Below are 18848 nucleotides of genomic sequence, written 5' to 3' on the forward strand. Positions count from 1 at the left end.
GCTGCCTGACACGCCCGCACAGGGGTAAAAATCATACCCGAAAAATTCCAACCGACCAACCCATAATTAAACCCAAAATCCAACCCCAAAACGTGAACCCCAAAAAACAACTTAAATAAATAAAAAAAACAACCCCAAAAATCCAACAGGAAATGTCCAACAAAAAGAATCCAGTCCAGGAAACTCAACATCCAATCCAAAAGCCAAATCAAAAAACCCCAAATCCACCCCAAACTCCAACCCAACAAACCCAGAATCCCGGGACGCAAGGCCAGGTTGGACTAACAGCGTTCTGACCTGTATCAGGAACAGTGTGGCCAGCAGGACTAGAGAAGTGACCGTCCCCCTGTACTGGGCACTGGTGAGGCCCCACCTCGAGTGCTGTGTCCAGTTTTGCGCCCCTCACCACAAAAAAGACACTGAGGGGCTGGAGCAGGTCCAGAGAAGAGCAATGAAGCTGGTGAGGAGTCTGGAGAACAAGTCTGATGAGGAGCAGCTGAGGGAGCTGGGGCTGTTTAGCCTGGAGAAAAGGAGGCTGAGGGGAGACCTTCTCGCTCTCTGCAACTCCCTGAAAGGAGGGTGTACAGAGGTGGGGGTCGGTCTGGGGGCCGCCTCCGCTGTGCGCTAGTGCCTTGGTACCCAGGCCTTGGGAGAGGGTGCTGCCACACACACAGATGCAGCTCCTCGGGGCTTGTGAGCCGTGCTTGGTTGCTGAGGAAGTGGTGCCTGGCTGGTGTGTGTCCTGTTGTCGTTTGAAGGTGGCTGTCAGAGACCAAGAAGTGGGCGCTTTCCTTCCCGTGTATCTCGGACAGGAGGCACTAGCCCCTTCTGACACAAAAGTGTGCCTGGGCACTCTCAGTGGCCACTTCTGCGCGTGGACTCGCACATTTAGCACGAACCTGTGAGCTGCACTAAATGGCCGCATGGTTCATGGTGCTGGTTTCGCGTCTGGTTGAAAACCTCTGGTTTTCATCCAAAGACTTCTGCATCCAAAGATGCAGCGTCCCTGAACCTGACAGTGTCGGTGCTTGCCCATTCGTGGGTTGGTTTTCTCTTCAAGGCGGTCTTTGATTAGCCCAGTTCTCATTAGCAGGGGGCCCATTAAATGCTGCCGGCCTTCCATCCCCTGCAACAACCTGCAACATTCTAGTCTCCAAAGTGTGCCGAAGAAGAAGGCCGAAGAAGAAGTGCCTAAAAGCATCCAGCCTACGCTGCTGCAGGCTACGCTGGACGAAGACCAGGAGGTTAAAGAGAAGGCCGAGACCATGGTCAAGGAAGTGCTGGAGCAGGTGAAGGCGCTGGACCAGTCCGTCCACGTCTTAAGGAGGGCTCCCGATGAGGTCAGCGGAAGCTCGGTTGCCAGTGCCAGAGGGGCAGATCCTTTGGACACTTCTTCTTCTTGGGCAAAGCTGCTCATCTTGCAGCCACTGCAAAAGGCTGTTGATATCTCTCGAGTGAGTCGTGAGACTGCCAAGGAGAGCACGCAAAAAGCCATCTCCAGAATTCAGCAGCTGGGTGCAGAATCGGTCGGGTATGCCAAAACCATTGACCCTGAAGTTGTGGAAACCTTGAAGAAGAAGTCAGAGGAAGAAAGGATGTCAGAGCAGAATTCAGAGAAGCTTCAACCAAGGAAGGTCTTGCCACCTCTCAGCCTCCCTCCAACAGTCCCACCTGCAGAGGAAGCAGGAGAAATCAAAGAGCAGATCTCACAGACTCTCCTCCCAGCCCTCCCCTGAGGCGCTGAGCGAGATGCTCGCCGGCCAACAGAAGGCCTTCAGCAGTCCCGGCATTACACCTCTGGAGTCACAGAAGCAACTAACTACTTTAATAAAATATTAATAATAAAATAAAAAGAAACTATTGAAATCTACACGATATGCACAAAACTGTATCAGACTCCCAGGATGACGATCACGTCACCGGCAGGCACTGGGAAAGTCCTAGACTGGACTCAGCGATGGACGGGAGCTGGATTCCCGATCTGGGTTTGGGAATGCACGGTTCAGGATTAAAGTCAGGTGAACTGACAGAGTCCTCCTGGGACGTCGGCCGTCGAAAGAAGAGACTGCCCCATGTGATCCCTCAGCTTTTATACTGAGCGTGGGGCAGGTGGGATGGAATACCCCGTGGGTCAGTTTGGGATCCCCCGTCCTGTCCCCTCCTCCCCGCAGGTGCCGCCCCTCTACGCTTCTCCGCTTCCCCCCCTCCAACGGGGCAAATAACACAGTGAGCTGAGCTTGGCTGTGACAGCAATAAGGATGAGCAGGAGCCTCTCTGCACACCGTTCCTTGGCATAAATTAGAAACAACCAGGTCTTATCACTCTGGGAGCGAACAGCGTCTGGACAATACGCTGTTAATGTCAGAGAGTTCAGTTGGTTAGAAGAGGCTTAGCTGCAGAGTAAAATTACTGAACACAAAATTGGTTCTGCTTTACCTCAAACCAGGACGCTCCCAAGGGCTTGCTTGTACCTACAGGAGTCACGCCAGGCCACACCGTGTCTGGGCAATTTCCCTGCAACGTTTTCCCTCGTCTTCCTCCCTCCTACAGCCCTGGTCAGGCTAAGACCCAGTTTTACAGGGAATGTGAATTAGGGAAGAGAAAAGCAGCCAAGGTTTTAGCCTTGTGTAGGAAGCTTTGCGGCTGGGCTCTCTGAGGGGCTGGTCCAGCCCTGCAAAGCTCTACTCATGCCGTAGGCGAGTCCCATCTGCAGGTGCTGCTGAAGGCTGCGCCTTCTTCTGTGCCTTTATCCTCTGGTCCCCTCAAGAGCCCTGATGGGCCTTTGGGTTCCCACCCAGGGCCCTCGCTGGGCCTTTTGGTGTCCTGCCAATGGATGGGCTTCAGCTTGTTGTCTTTGCCACGGGACCCCTCCTCTTGTCTTCTCAAGGCCTGTTTGCCTTCCCCTGTCCCCCCGGGACCAGTGTGTGGGCCTTTCGGGGCAGCTGAGGGGCCACCAAATGGCCTTTGGCTGCCTCCCAAGGACCTCCATTTCTCTTTGCGTGCTTCCTAAGGCCCTCTGCTTGCCCCTTGGTGCGGCCCTGGGCTCTAGATGTGCCCTTTGCTGCAGCCCAGAGCCCTCTGGCTGCCTCTCGATGCCCACCCCGAGCCCTTGGCGTGCCTCTGGGTACCCACCATGGCCGTGTGCCCTTGGGTGCCACCCAGAGCCCTCCCGCTGCCTTTCTCTATGCCCGGGGAACTCCTTTTATCCTCTTGTCCCCTCCAGCCTGGCTGGAGCCCTGCCAGAGCAAAAGGAGCAGGGGAGAGGGTTTAGGCTCCAAAGTTACGTTTACAGTGTCCAAAGCCTCATTTTTGTTTTCCAAAGTCTTCGTTTGGGCTTCCAAAGCCTCATGGTAGGCTCTAAAGCACCATTTTCATGGTCCAAAGGCTCCGTTTCAGTTTGCAAAAGCTCCTTTTCAGAGTCCAAAGCTGCATCTTAAGTGTCCAAAGCCTCATTTTCAGGCCCCAAAGCATGGTCTTGACGATCCAGCCAGTCGTTTTTAGGGGCCAAGTTGCACTGTAAGTGTCTAAACCCTCATCTTTATGGGCCACAACCCTTCTTTAAAGATCAAAGCCACATTTTTTAGGCTCCAAAGCCTCATTTTTAGAGTCCAACACCTTCATTCCAGGGCTGAAAGGCTCCTTTTTTGGGTCCAAACCCTCACTTTTAAGGTCCAAGACCTCATTTATATGTTCCAAGCCCCATTTTTTTGTCCAATGACTCATATGAAGGACGCAGAGCACCATTTTTAAGGCTCAAAGTCTGATTTTGGAGGGCCAAAGCCTCATTTTCAAAGTCCAAAGTTTCATTTTTGTAACCAAATCCTCATTTTTAGCTTCCAAAACCTCATTTTCAGGGACTAAAGCCCCCTTTTTCGGATTCAGTCCACAATTTGGAGGGCCCAAAGCCTCATTTTGAGCCTCCCAAGCCCCATTTTTAGGGTGTAAAGCCTCAGGTTTTGGTACCAATGTGTCATTTGAGGGCACAAAACCTGATTTCAGGGTTCAAAGCTTCCATTTCATTTCCAACGCCCCATTTTTAAGGCTGAAATCCTCAGTTTTGGGACTCAAAACCATCTTTTCTGACCCAGAACATTTCTTCAGGGCCCACAGTTCAAACCTGAGGGTCTGAACCCAAAGGCGCAGCTTGTCGCCTGGCAACGTCCGCCCTCCCCTCTGTGTCCCGCCTATCTGCCCCAAAGGGCCAATCGCCTTTGAGGAGGCGGGAGCAAGGCACAAGATTGATGTGTAAACAACCAATCAATCTTCAAGGCCTGCAGGGAAGGTGTCAGGAGTCAAAAACAACCCTTGGCACCATGTGGGGGCGGGGCACGTGGGCTCCACCAATCACAGCTGGAGTTCGAGCAGCACACAGATGATTGATAAGCGTCTGACCCATCAGTTGATGGGAGGAGCAAGGCAGAAGTAGAGCCAATGAAAGAAAAGATCCTGGGCAGAGTGACAGCCCAGACAGCCAATCAGAGAGTGCACCACCTCAGGTGACCTGCGCCTGGGCAGCCTGACCACCTGGGAGCCAATCAGCAGCCGCCTCCAGGCAGGGCAGGCCCCAACCCAGGGCAGAGTGACAGCCGAGGGGACCAATCGGAGGCAGCATCACCTCAGGGGAAGGGCGGGTGCTGCTGCTGTGCAGCCTGAGCACCCAGGAGGAGGGCGGTGGGCTGGGCCGGGATGGGGGAGGGGGATGCTGGCTGTGGGGCTGCCCGCCATCACCTCACCCACTCCCCTCCCGCCAGCCCAAGCGACCCCGCGGCAGCCTGAAGGCTTGTGAGGAGGGGGGGACACGTCCCCGAGACGGTGCGTTGAGCAGGGGGAGATGGCGGTGCTGGGGCCTCCCCCTCAAAGCCGGGGGTGCCCAGGGTTGATGCTCTCCGCCCCCCTCTCCCCACAGCTACTGCACATCATCTCCTTCCTGACACTGCCTGACCTGCTGAGCCTGGACCCGACGTGCCGCTGCCTCCCCTCTGCACCCCTCTCCCCAGCCAGTGCCTGGCCCTGCAAGAGGGCCGCCATCCTCAACTGGGAGTCGGCCGTTGCCACGGGGGCGTGGGGGTGGTGGCCCTTTGTCCCACAGCCAGTAACAACGTCCCGGCGTCCCCCCCCTCCAGACACCAAGGGGCCGTACCTGCAGAGCCTGGGCCGCGGCTGGCAGCGAGCACTGATGGCCTCCATCCTGTCTCCCCCCTCTCATGGCTACCACAAGCTGGCGCTTGCCCAGCAGCACCTCTTCCTCCTGGGTTACAGCAGGACCCACCTCTTGCTCCGTGACTCTGGCCGTCACGCCTGCTCCTGCCAGGCCCTCTCCCACGGCGTCAGGGATGTATGCCGACCCCTCACTCCCCCTTCCCCCCCTGCCACCGCCATGCTGGCTGACCGTCCCCTCCTCCCCACAGTGACAGTGGATCCCCGTGGGGAGCCCCCCCACGCCTGCATGCTGACGGAGCAGAAGCAGAGCGACACCCTGGAGGTGTTCGACCCAGCCGACGTCCAGCACATCTTCTGCATCAGCTTCCCCTCCTCCATCCGCGTCAGACAGGCGGTCGTCACCAGCACGGAGGTGACGTGGAGCCTTCTGCTGCTCACAGGTTTGGGGGGGACACTGAGGAGATGGGGAGAGCACCTTGGGGTGTGGGGACACTGCGGGGAGGGGGACACACGTGCCAGATTCAGCCCCCTGACTTCCCCATGTGGGAGCGCAGAGGAGGGGCAGGTGTACAACCTGCAGCTGACCCTATCCCTGACCCCAGTGTCATCCCTGTAGGTGCCATGTCCCCATCGCTGTCCCCACAGGTGTCCTGGCCACACCACTGTCCCCAGCCCTGTCTCTGTCCCTCCAGGTCTCTTGTCCCCCTCCCTGTCCCCACAGGTGCCCTATGCCCAGGGCTGTGGGGACAGCGGCCGCCTGCTGGGCTGGTTCCATGGCAGCATCAGTTTTGTCCACCTCCGTGTCACAGTGAGACCAGGGGACACTGTCGACCCCACTGGGGGCTGGGGAGGACCCCAAGGCTCAGTTGTGGTGTGTAATGTCTCCTTTCAAGAGTACAAAAACATACTTTTAGTTTCCTAAGCCCTTTTTCAGGCTCCAAAGAGGCATTTTTAAGATTAAGCCAGTCAGTTTTAGGGTCCAAGGTGCATCTTGAATGTCAAAACCCTAATTTTTATGGTCTAAACCCCTCTTTTAGGCACCAAATTATCATGGGTTTGATCCCAAAGCTTTACTTTTAGGGTACAAACCCTCATTTACAAGTTCCAAAGCCCTTTTTAAGATTCAAAGACTCATTGTCAAGCTCTCAAACAGCATTTTTAGCATCCAGGCAGTCGTTTTTAGATTCACAGCCACATCTTGACTGTCCAAAGCGAGAGCGAGTGGCCCACACACGTGTCCAGATGGGCCTCCAGGTGGGCCCCGGGGTGGCTGGGCAGCAGCCGGGCAGCGGCGTGGCAACATGACGATGTGCAGTGCGGTGTCGTGGCAACGTGACGATGCAACAATGTGCGTCTGCTCTCTAGAGCCGCTTGCTGGGAGACTGGCTGTGGTGGCCGCAGCTGGGTGCCGCTGGAGCGAGAGGTGGCAGCGCAGGGTCACAGCTCCAGGAGAGCTCTTGCAAGGAGCCATGGAGCACCGTCTCACTGCTGGCGTCCCAAAGGTGGACACACTGCTGAGCACAGTGGGGAGGAGGGGAGAGGTGAGCAACGGGCCGATGGAGAGGGCTCAGCCCAGGAGCCGGGGACACGTGGGGCTGCTCTGGGGCCTCGGGGTGTGTGTGGGGAGCTGGGAGGGATGGAAAGGTGGTGGTGCTGGGCAGAGTTGCGGGGAGTCGTGCCTCTCTGCCCAGCATGGCTCACGGCTAAGCAGGTGGCAGGGGTTGCTGCGACAGGAGGCGGATGTGGGTTGAGGAGAGGATGGGAGTTGTGGGGCCGGGGGCGAGGAAGCAGAGAGCAGCTTTTGACGGGGCTTGCTCTTGGCGCTGCCCCTGGTGGGAGTCTTGTGAGAGCCTTTCTAGCAAGTGCCATGCAGGAGGCTTATGGAGATAGTGCCTGAGCGCCCCTGAGTGTGTGTCTCTTTCTAGCTCGGGAGCAGGAGACAGCCACTGGCAGAAGGACCTACAGCGTTGCTGGACCTCCCGCTCGGGGTCAAGGTCCCCGTGCTGTCTGGCTCCAAGCCTGTCTTCTGCAGGACAAAGCTGGGGGAAAAGGTAAAGGAAGTGGAAAGGGGTAGAAAAGCTCTCCTCTTTGACAGAGTCCCCCTGTCCTTCCCCCTTGTGGCCAGCTGCTCTACAGTGGGCGCTGCAGCCCTTCAACGTGGCAGCGCAGGGGAGGAGAGGGGAGCTCCTGGCTCCCTGGCACAGAGACAAAAAGGAGGACTTGCCAGTTTTCTGGGTTGGTTTCTGGCACCGTGCCAATGCGCGGCCGGGGCCCTGCCTGCAGCAGGCGTCTGTGTGTCCAGGTGCTGGGGCAATGTGCCCTTCTGGCTCATCCAGCAGCATTGAGCCGGGCCCCGGGGCACACTTGAGGGAGAATCATAGAATCATAGAATTGCCTAGCTTGGAAGGGACCTTTGAGATCATCTAGTCCAACCATCAGCCTAACTCTAAGAAAAACCATCATTAAACCAAAGGTCTCTCAGCACTCTGTCCACCCGTCTTTTAATTACCTCCAGGGATGGTGCCTCAGCCACTTCCCTGTGCAGCCTGTTCCAATGCTTGAAAAACCTTTCAGGGGAAAGATTGTTCCTAATATCCAGTCTAAACCTCTGCTGGGGCAACTGGCGGCCGTTTCCTCTTCTCCTGTTGCTTGTTTCTTGGGAGAAGAGACCAACCCCCACCTCTCTACACCCTCCTTTCAGGGAGTTGTAGAGAGCGAGAAGGTCTCCCCTCAGCCTCCTTGTCTCCAGGCTAAACAGCCCCAGCTCCCTCAGCTGCTCCTCATCAGACTTGTTCTCCAGACTCCTCACCAGCTTCATTGCTCTTCTCTGGACCTGCTCCAGCCCCTCAATGTCTTTTTTGTGGTGAGGGGCGCAAAACTGGACACAGCCTCTTCTGGGTCGGTTGGGTTGGATTCTGGGTTGGATTTGGGGTTTTTTGATTTGGATTTTGGATGGATTTTGAGTTTCTTGGACTGGATTTTTGGGGTTGGATTTTTGGACCGGTATTTTTGTGGTTGGTTTTTGGGGGTTGGGTTTTTGGGGTTGGGTTTTTTTGGGGATGGATTTTGGGTTTAATGAGTTGGATTTTGGGTTTGATTGTGGGTTGGTCAGGTCGATTTTTTAGGGTTGGATTCTTTGCCTTGGATTTTCACCTCTGTGCAGGCGTGTCAGGCAGCCATTGTGACGTGACGGTGGCAGGGCCAGCACTGAGTGTCTGGCGGTGGTGGCATGGCAACCGCTGATGTGCTGCCCGCAGTGGTGGGGCTGCCATCGGCAGGGACATCTTCAAGCAGATCAGGTTCCCCCAACGCCGTCCAAGCTGGCCTTGAGCCCTGGGATTTTGGGTCGGTTGGGTTTGAAGTTGGAGTGGGGTTTTTTTTAATGGTTGGATTTTGGCTTGGATTTTGGAATTTTTGGGCTTTACCTTTTTTGGCTTGGATTTTTTGGGCTTGGATTTTTTGGGGTGGATTTGGGGTTTTTTTCAGTTAGATTTTGGGTTGGATTTGGGGTTTTTTGAGTTGGATTTTTTGGGTTAGAAATTTCGAGTTGGTTGGGTTGAATCCTGCCCAGCCCCATCCTTGGCTATTGAGCCATGAAGGAAGATGCAAAAGGGCTCAGCAAGCGTGAACATCGTACGGCTGGGGCTGCTCGGCACTATGACCAGCCCGGCCAGTGCAGGGTCTTTCCATGGCCACAGGGCACCGCAGCCCCCTCCTTCTACAGAGCAGCACCGCCAGCTCGGGGCCCTGCAGGGCGCATGAGGAGGCAACCGTGAACGGCCAGCCAGGCCAGCAGAGACACACTCACCTGGGGAAAGGCTCTCTGGGGAGAAGGGGTGTCTCTGGAGAAGAGCAAGGGAGCATTTGTTTGCCTGCAGGGAGGAATCCGTGAGAAAGAGAAACTCTTTCTGCAGGCACACGCCTGGGGCAGGCTGCTCTGTCGCTGGGCCAGGGTGCTTGATCTGGCCTGGGGAGAGGGGCTGGAACTGGGGGAGCTCAGGCAGTCTGTGGTGGGGATCTCCTGGACTTGAGACCAGGGATCACGAAGTTTCACTAACCTCCTTTTCCTCCTGCTGTGTTCAGCCTCCGGCCCAGGGGCTCATGGGGAAACAGAGACCCCTCTCTGCCCCCCAGCAGCTGCTGAGCCCTGTAGAGGGGCTGTGGGGTGAGCTCCCCAAGTGTTGCTTCACCCTGTGGTGGGCTCTGCCATGGGGACAGCCCAGAATGGGCTGCTCTGCTGGTCTGGGTTCAGCTGGGTGAGGGCGAGGGAGGTGAGGAGAGCTGGCCTGGACTGCAAAGTGACCAGGAGAGAAAAAAACCAAAGAGCATTAGCTGGGCGGTGTGACCATGCAGGGTGAGGACACGCTCCCGTGGGTGTGCAGTGCAGAGCCAGGTGTCCATGAAGGGAGCGGAGACACGTAGGTGCAGGAGAAAGGAGGCTGCTGTGTGCCCTTGGTGGCATGAACAGACCAGGAAGGTGTCCAGGACATTCATCACCCCAGCATGTCCCATAGGCCATTGCCAGCACCTGCCACTCGCCCCAGGTAATGGGTGAGGTTTGCTGGTCTCAGCGCCTTTGTCAGGGGAACACCCCACCGTGCCCAGTCTCTCTACTTGCCCAGACCTTGGTTGACCCCACAGCAGGACTGTCTGCGACCCTCCGTGTGGGACACGGCTGGGGCTGGGAAGCGGTCAGGCACTGAGGGTGTTGTCAGTGCAGGAGGGCAGACATGGACTGAGCACTGAGGGCTCTCAGGGCATTTTGCCCTGGTGATCTCTCCCCACCCCTGAACCGATGCATCCCACGGGGATCCTGCACAGTGGGACCGAGCGTGGGGCTGGGGCTGGGTATGGAGAGGGCACTGGTATGGGCCACAAAGCAGGTGTCCAGGAGGTGAAAGTAAGGACGGGTTACAGAAAAGTACTTGGCATTTATTGTCTGTGTTGCACAAGAATGTTTTTAGGAAAGGCAAAGCTCACCTGGAGCTGATGGTTGCAAGGCAGTCTTGATGCCCTCCCCTCTGCCCCTAATTTTGCTCTGGTCACCCCCAGAGTAGACAGTACTGGCCACTCTTCTTGTTCAGCAGTCTCTAGGGCCAGTTGGATGGCTTTCACTTCTGCAAACTGCCTTCACACCCTTTCTCCTTCCGTGGCTTCAGCAACTTTTTGTGTGGGACTCCACACCACAGCTTCCGATGGTTTCCTACAACACGACAGGATCTTCAGTGAACGGAGCATAACACCTTTCATCAGTAGATGACAACTCATTGTATGAGGGTGCCACCTGGGCAGGAGCCACCTCCTCATGAGATGCTCCAAAATCTATGCCCTCTGGACAGTCCGTAATCTCTTCAAGGATTCCTGGAGGTTTGGTTTTCCTGGTCGAGCTCACTGTGTGATCAGCACTACCCGCTTAGTCCATGTAGCGTCAGTCGCGTGATGTGTGGAGGGGATATCCAGTGTAGCACAGGCAACTGCTGTGCCAGGAGGAGCCGTGCTTGCCCATCAACAACTTCTGAAGTGGCTCAAACCCCCTCATACGCTGTCAGGATCTCTTTTTCGGTTGGGGTGCTGAGGGCTTCCGATCCTCAGTACCCTCATCTCCAAAGCCTAGAGGTTGACCTCAGGTTTCTCCCGATGATTTCTGCCAGAGGCTCCAGGTGAGACCACGTGCCCCAGCTGCACTGTAGAGACCATTACGCACGGCTGGTCCTGTCTGGACAGACCCAAGAGCTATCACACAAGCTATCTCCTGTTTGATCTGCTCAAAGGGTTGCTGTTGCTCAAGGCCACACTCAGAATAGATCTTCTTTCAGGTTACTCCATAGAGAGGGCTCACAAGCTGATTATAACCTGGAATATGCATTCTCCAGCATCCCACAAGGCCTAAGAAAGCTTGTGCTTCCTTCTTCTTAGCTGGTGGAGACATGGTTGCAATCTTGTTGACCGCATCCGTAGGGACATGACGGCATCCATCCTGCCATTTTATTCCCAAGAACTGAATCTTCTCTGCAAGTCCCTTGACCTTGCTTCTTTTATGGCAAAACCAGCTTTCAGAAGAATCTCAATTGCTCTTTTCCCCTTTTCAAACACTTCTGCTTTGTTGCCCGACATGATGAGATCATGGATGTATTGTAGATGTTCAGGAGTATCACGCTGTTCCAGTGCAGTTTGGATTAGTCCATGGCAAACTGTAGGATAGTCGATTACAGAATCACAGAATGGTAGGGGTTGGAAGGGACCTCTGGAGATCACGTAGTTCAACCCCCCTGCCGGAGCAGGTTCATCTAGAGCACGTTGCACAGGAATGCGTCCAGGCGGGTTTTGAAAGTCTCCAGAGAAGGAGAGTCCACCACGTCTCTGAGCAGCCTGTTCCAGTGCTCTGCCACCCTCAAAGTCAAGAAGTTCCTCCTCATGTTTGGATGGAACTTCTTATGTTCAAGTACCTCTTGTCCTGTCACTGGGGGCATTCCAGGTGCATTGGACACCACGTGAAAGCAAACTGTGGCCTGCACCCTGCTGCCAAAGGGATTGAAAAGAAGAATGCATTGGCAATGTCAGATGTAGCACACCACTTGGCTGCCTTTGGCACCAGTTCATATTGGAACTTCCACCAGAAGGTTCAAGCAAGTCGGGGGGCTAAGGCATCTTCTGTGCGAGGGGAACATTATCAGGGCTTTGGAAGAAGGTGGGTGAACTGTTGGAATCTCACAGGCTCTGGCAAATCCCCAAGGGACAGGGGACAGGGCGTAGCTATCTCCATTGATGAAGTGCATCAAAGGTTTTCAGAGCCACCTCCACATTTGATTTTCCACCTATAACCAGTGCTTCTGACTTTCTGCTTCACCGGTCCCCAGGGACAGGAATCTTGTCCGGTCGTTCCCTCCATGGTGTCTCCAGTGATGGGCATCAGTGGGGCCTGGTAACACCCTCACCATCTTGGGGTTTGCTGCTGAGTTTTACTTCTCTAGAGGCTTGCCCAGTATTTGAGGGTCTACAGGATCTTGGCCGGAGAGGACTCATTTCCATACAAAATGCCATAACCAGCCAAGTCTCTGTGCATAGACTTCCTGGATTCCTCAGTTCTTCTGTGCTTAATTAGAGAGTTCTCAGATGAATACATTTCAATACTAAACAACCATAAGAAAGGATTGCTTCCTTCTTATTTTTTTCTTTATTTTTTCTTCTTACACATGAAATGATGCCAGCAATCTCCAGTTCATATTGGTCCTGAATTTCTGCTAATGGAGCCTCAAGACCCTTTAAGGCAAGACCCTTTATTGCAAACACTCCATGGACAGGCTTTGTCTCAATCTCACCATGTCTCTCACCTGGCAACCGGGACTTACAGCAGCCTGTTCAAACCTGAGCTTTCTCCACTCCAGTCCGTAGCTGCGTGTTTCCACTCCTTGGCACCGGTTCCCACCTGCTTTACCTTGAAAACGAGCTGACACAGAATGGTGTTTCCTAATGGCCAACAAAGGAAATCAAAGGCAGGCAGAGTTCAATACAGAGATATTCCTCAGCTGTATGTCACGTCCCCATTCCCTGCCCTGAAGTTCACTTTCCATTCTGGATGGCCTTAGACCAATAGAAAACACATTTTCCTGTCAGGCACAGATCCCAGACTGTGTTCCGAGGACATGTTTATTTTAATATATTTCACATCTATATCTCCTATCTAAAAGAGGCTGGGATCAATGAAGGTTGGATACGTTGGATAGATCCTGCCTTTATCTCTTTGCAGTCAAGCAATGGTCCCACCTGCTAGCACTTCCCTCCTATCGTCCCTTTTTTTGAGATGGCCAAATCTTTATGGGGCGTACAATGGCATAACACCATGGCCCTCCAAGTGCCAAACCGTAACCGGTGTACATGTTCCCTGAGTTCATCCAGGCACCGTCTCCTTCAGGCACCCAGAAATGCAGTGCGAGAGAACATGCTTTGGGACATGTTCCTCATCTAAAGGGAAGCTAAGCAGCCTTTAGCTCCCCACCTCCTTCTCTGGACCCTTTTGAAAGATGCATGCAGCATTTACTTTTTGCCAGATGTCAGGGAGTCCCGCCAGCCTCCAGGACCTTTCCAAGATGAGGGAGAGTGGCCTCACTGTGACATTCTCTTACTTTCCAGCACCTCTGGATGTACCCCGTCCATTCCCATGTACTGGTAGTGGTTGAGTTTGCTCCAGTAGATCCTGATTTCATTCCTATCCGCCATTGTCTGTTCTTGTCCAGAGTCTTGCCTTGAGGCACAAAGCCCTGAGAGACCTTGCTGGGGAAGTCTGAGGCAAAAAAGGCATAGAGTATCTCGGAACTCTCTCTCCCTACTCTAACTCAATAGAGCAGTGTCCAACTAATATCTTTGTTTTCTTCTGTAAGAATTCCTGAAGTTGGAAATCTCGTTATGATTCCCCTGAATTTACTTTCAGGTTTCAAACTGAGTTTTGATACAGGCCAATGTTCTTCTTGGAGGATGCTGTCCTTGAAAACCAGCTGTACAGAGCTTTGCGCCACCTTCAATGCTCCTGACCATTGGATCCCCACGAAAACTCCTCAGCGTAGGCCAAAGGCAAAAGGACCTCTGAGGTCCAGCGTCTGCAGTCTTCTGTTCTGCTTCCTCACTGCCCTGGAGTGCTGGGACCCCACTTCAGGGTCACGACAGCCAATCTTCACGTCTCTGACCAGCTCTTCCTGCATTGCAGGTATCACATCAAGGTTGGCATTATTTTTGTTGGCCCATCTGGCAGCTGTGCTAAGACGTTGTCCTAAGACACTCCAGAAACCACCTGGACTGTACGTGCTGCTGTGCTCCTCTTTCAGAAGCTGCCAGTATCATGGCAGTCCCCAGCGAGACCCAGGCTCGTACAGCCAGACGCTTCCCTGGGATCCTTCAGAAAGACTATACCCTCTTCCTCATCCTGACTGTGGGTTCCTTATCTCCCGCCATGACAGGACACTTCTACTGGCCTCTCCTCTCACCCTCCCCCACAAAGGCTCACCAAACTCTTCACCTGCCCCAAGGAGTTGCGCCATACATCCAGTTAACGGCTTCACTTTCAGGAAACCCCACTCCTGATCCTTCCAGCCTGTCTCTCCTGAAAAGCCTGTAGCCATCCATTGCAGCACCCCAAGCTGTGTGCCTTGTCCCACCACGCCTTGGCAGTTCCTCTGTCAAAGTCAAAAAGCACAGGCTCTCTCTCAACTTGTCTCTTCCCCTGGCTGAGAGTTTTGGTGCACATCTGGGCTGTGGCACCTCAGGTGTAGCTCCAGGCCAAGCTCGGACGTCTCTTAAAGGAAACCTGGTACCAAGCATTGAAGACCTTCTGTGTGCAAAGGCTTTGCTTCACGGCAGAGACACGGTCAAGTGGACGGCACCTGGAAGCTTAAAGCTGAAATTGGATGTTGATGGTGAGCAAAGCCTGCTGTCTGCAAGAACAGAGAGAAACAGGGCTGGGAAGGGCGGCCCTGGCAAGAAAGAAGATTTTGTCAGTGGTGTCTCTGCAGCCCTCAAGGGCCTTTGACAAAGGTGAAGGTGATCTCCATGAATGACAAGGTGCTGCTGACAGGTCCCCCACGAGATTTTTTGGCCTGTTCCTTGACTGTATTATGAAGAGGGCGAGTAAATGTTGGGCAAGAGAAAAAACAGCACTTTGAGAGTGCAACACATGAGTGGAGACCCTGGTGTGACGTGTCTTGTGTTCTAAACTGCCTCACATCTACTGCATGGAGAAGGGAGAGACCTTGCCCCACTGCAGTGGCAATCAGTCACTTGTGTTATGAAAATTTGCAAGTGGCCCGTGCTGACCGAGCAGAGAGGCTAGGACACAAAGTACAGAGGTGCACGCATAAATATTTAGTCATGCGCATGAGGCGTCCGAGCTCAATTGGGGTACCTCAAATGCGGTTAAACACAGGGTTCTTATGCCATTCAAGCATTCAGGTACCTTATTATTTGACTAATGACTAACTAACACAGACACGGAGTACCAATTCCTAATCACAGTAAAACTGCACAAAGTAGCTATATCTCTGCAGCTCCATCAGCCATCAGCCTTCTCGCGGCTTGTCTATTGATCCAGACGTCCCCGGAGTTGGTCTATTGCTAATTACTTGTCTGTGATGCTGGACACTGGGAGAGTTTCAAAGGTGTGTAAGAGGGACGAGGATACTGGCATTATCTCGGTTCTCCAGGGGTATCTTTTATCCTTCATGGACAGCTGAATGATTCTGAGAAGTCCTTATTTTGAGGGCAGGGCTGTTCTTCTGCTCCTTGTGATGAGCTGACCTCCTTTAACTCACTTACCCAAGCATGATAAATCAGTACACAATGGGAGCTAGCTAGCTATATATCTTAAGAAAGTTAATTCATTCTCATACGATAAAGACTGATGGGCATAACAGTTAGGGAGGTAAATTTTGATACCCTTGGATCAGAGGATGTCTGTGGCCAGGTGGGTCCTGCAGAGAGCTTTTTGGTGGTCAAGGATCACCTCTTCGTCATCCAGAATGGTCCATGCCAACATGCAGGAAGTCATGCCAAGGTGGCAGGAGGCTGGCATGCATGAGAAAAGAGCTCTGAGTAACATCAAGCCTGAAGAGGAAGCACAGAGAAGGTGGAAGCTGGCTGCCTTCCAGCCTCCAGGGTTCCGTGGTTCTGTGCTGGAGTTGAACTTTCGGTTTTCCTTTTTCCTCTTTCCCCTTCCCAAGTTCTTTTCTTTAACCATTGTCGTAGATTCCTCTACAAACAGCCCAGCTTCTCTTTCCCCACAGGCCCTACATTTGCTTGCTTTGTGCCCTCTCTACGGGGCACAAAGATGTTTCTAACATAGCTGTTGTGACAATTCCTCTGCTGGACAGTACAAAATTAGGAATGTCTTTAATTCCCTGTAGTGCCCTGCAACTCCTCGTGCTGTTATCTTGTGCTGATGCATCACCACAACCATGGTGAGGTGCCTGCACGCAAACATGAAGAACGAAGAAAATGGATCTTCAGTCCAGGGGGACCTTGGGAAATTCTGGGACTCAGCCAGAAGAAACTGCTGAAGTTTTACAAAGAGAAGTGGCCAGTCCTGCATCAGGGGGAAGAAAAACACCGTATTACAGTGCCAGGTGGGACGTGACAGGATGAGCAGTGACCCTGAGGAGAAGGGCCCACGCATTATGAGGGACACCACATGAGGCAGTGGCGCATGCTGACCATGAACAAGGCCAGCTGCACACAGGGATGGATTAGGAGGAGAGGGCTACCCAGACAGCTTGACTTTTCATGCCCTTTCAGTGAGCCGTGGTGTGGCCACACCTGGACGTGTCTGTCCCTCTGTGGGAATTCCTGCTGTAGACAGGTGGGGAGGAACGGGAGAGTGCCCAGAGGAGGTCTGCACATGGCCTCTGCTTGAGGCCCCAGACCCCATCCTTCTGACCTCTGCCATCCCAGCACAACCCCAGGAACATGCTGTCCCTGGAGAAACACCAGCCTCTCCAGACAGCTCCAGATTCCCCTCCCACAGGATGGGTGGCCTTTATGTCATCTGTGTGAAGGGCTGGGGTACGTCCCTCAGTTAAACCCACGATCTTACCTCTCACCAGACACCGACTGGTGACTCCTAAATCCAGTCCAATATCTCTAAAATGTTACAAACGGACAGTCAGCTTTTTATTCCTGGACACATGGAGGAGGAAGAAGACCTTCAGGGGTGAATTTCCTCAGGCATGTTTGGAGAAAGACCCCAGCATTAAAGCACTGCACCAGGGAGATCTTGCTTTGTTAACAGAGACTCTGTGAAAGAGGCCAGCTCTGAGCCACTGTGAAATACATTTTTAGAAGGGAACCAGGTGAAACTAAGAAATAAATGTCTCAGGTGTAGTGACACAAGTGAAACCTTTGTGTAGGAGCATAAAAACCATAAATGACAATATCAACAGCAATGATGAGAAATGTAATCATTAAAAACACAAAGCCAATAACAAAACACACAAAAAAGCAGATGGAATCAAATAGTGCGGGAGTCATTTGTGGAGAGAGGTGGAACATTTCTCCCTCTTGAAAAAAATCCATGAAATCAGATACCTAATGGCCTCCTTGAGCTCCTGGTTCCTCATGCTGTAGATGAGGGGGTTCAGTGCTGGAGGCACCACGGAGTACAGCACAGCCACCACCAGGTCGAGAACTGGGGAGGAGATGGAGGGGGGCTTCAGGTAGGCAAACATGGCAGTGCTGACAAGCAGGGAGACGACGGCCAGGTGAGGGAGGCACGTGGAAAAGGCTTTGTGCCGTCCCTGCTCAGAGGGGATCCTCAGAACGGCCCTGAAGATCTGCACGTAGGACAGCATGATGAAAACAAAACAACCAAAGCCTAAACAGACACTGACCACAAGAAGCCCAGCTTCCCTGAGGCAGGAGTGTGAGCAGGAGAGCTTGAGGATCTGGGGGATTTCACAGAAGAACTGGCCCAGGGCATTGCCCTGGCAGAGGGGTAGGGAAAATGTATTGGCCGTGTGCAGGAGAGCATTGAGAAACCCACTGCCCCAGGCAGCTGCTGCCATGTGGACACAAGCTCTGCTGCCCAGGAGGGTCCCGTAGTGCAGGGGTTTGCAGATGGCAACGTAGCGGTCATAGGCCATAATGGTGAGAAGACAATACTCTGCTGCAAGAAAGAAGACGAAGAACAAGAGCTGTGCAGCACATCCTGCATAGGAGATGTCCCTGGTGTCCCAGAGGGAATTGGCCATGGCTTTGGGGAGAGTGGTGGAGATGCAGCCCAGGTCAAGGAGGGAGAGGTTGAGGAGGAAGAAGTACATGGGGGTGTGGAGACGGTGGTCACAGGCAATGGTGGTGATGATGAGGGCGTTGGCCAGGAGGGCAGCCAGGTAGATGCCCAGGAAGGTCCAGAAGTGGAAGAGCTGCAGCTCCCGCGTGTCTGCAAATGCCAGGAGGAGGAACTGGGTGATGGAGCTGCCATTCGACATTTTCTTCCCCTGGGCTTGGAGACCTGTGAATGGAAAGAAAAGCAGTGAGAAGTTAGGGAAGATTTCTCTCAAACTAAAGTATTCAATTGGTCTTAGAAACCCACCAAACTGGCTCTCGCCTTTCAGGAAGACCTTTTGCAGGTCCTTTTTGTACACTCTGGTTGGTGCTGGCTGATAGTCCACCAGAGAGCTGAGATCTCTGCAGGATTCAGTCCTGCCCTACAGCCATGGGTAAAAAGGAACACGGGGTGATCTCAGATTAAATCCACTCCTGGCATCAAAGGGCTTTTCAGCATTGTCACCCGACTGCAGGGCAGAGCTCAGGGCACCTTGTTGTTGGTGTTGTTCTGTTGTAGTTTCCCCACCACACCTGAGGAGTGTTTTTAAGGCAGAAATCCCTGGCATTTCTGCTGTGCTGCAAGTGAAACCTTGTGGGTCCTGCGAGCCAAGGGGACTGTCCCTCAGTGCAGAGCGAGGACAGCGAGTTTGTCCATCGGAATTGCTCTCAGCTGCCCTGTGCTGCTGCCTCTTTGAGCTGGAGGATGATCCCAAGCAGACATTCCCCTGAGAAGAACCTGGACACTGCTGAGAGCAGAGAAGTCCCATTTACAAGCGCAGTTCTCCCAGCCCCTCACCTGAGCTCACTGGACCCGAGGAGGATCTCAGCTCTCCCCTCCCAGCCAGGGACACAGGGGGCTCACTGCAGCTGCCTACATTCAGCCC

General features: G+C 53.6%; 1 protein-coding gene across 1 annotated transcript in view; it reads right to left on the reverse strand.

Annotated features, from left to right (window-relative positions):
* The window catches only part of LOC128903266 (olfactory receptor 14J1-like), a gene marked incomplete at its 5' end in the record, with an annotated part of 33246 nt that extends 15502 nt beyond the window's left edge, over positions 1–17744 (reverse strand). Inside the window, one exon of the mRNA XM_054187281.1 lies at positions 17283–17744. Within this exon, the coding sequence (XP_054043256.1) occupies positions 17283–17744 (462 nt within the window). The remainder of the gene's footprint in view (positions 1–17282) is intronic.
* Positions 17745–18848: the final 1104 nt, after the last annotated feature.

Source organism: Rissa tridactyla, unplaced genomic scaffold, assembly GCF_028500815.1.
Source record: "Rissa tridactyla isolate bRisTri1 unplaced genomic scaffold, bRisTri1.patW.cur.20221130 scaffold_29, whole genome shotgun sequence".
In the NCBI taxonomy this organism is placed as follows: domain Eukaryota; kingdom Metazoa; phylum Chordata; class Aves; order Charadriiformes; family Laridae; genus Rissa; species Rissa tridactyla.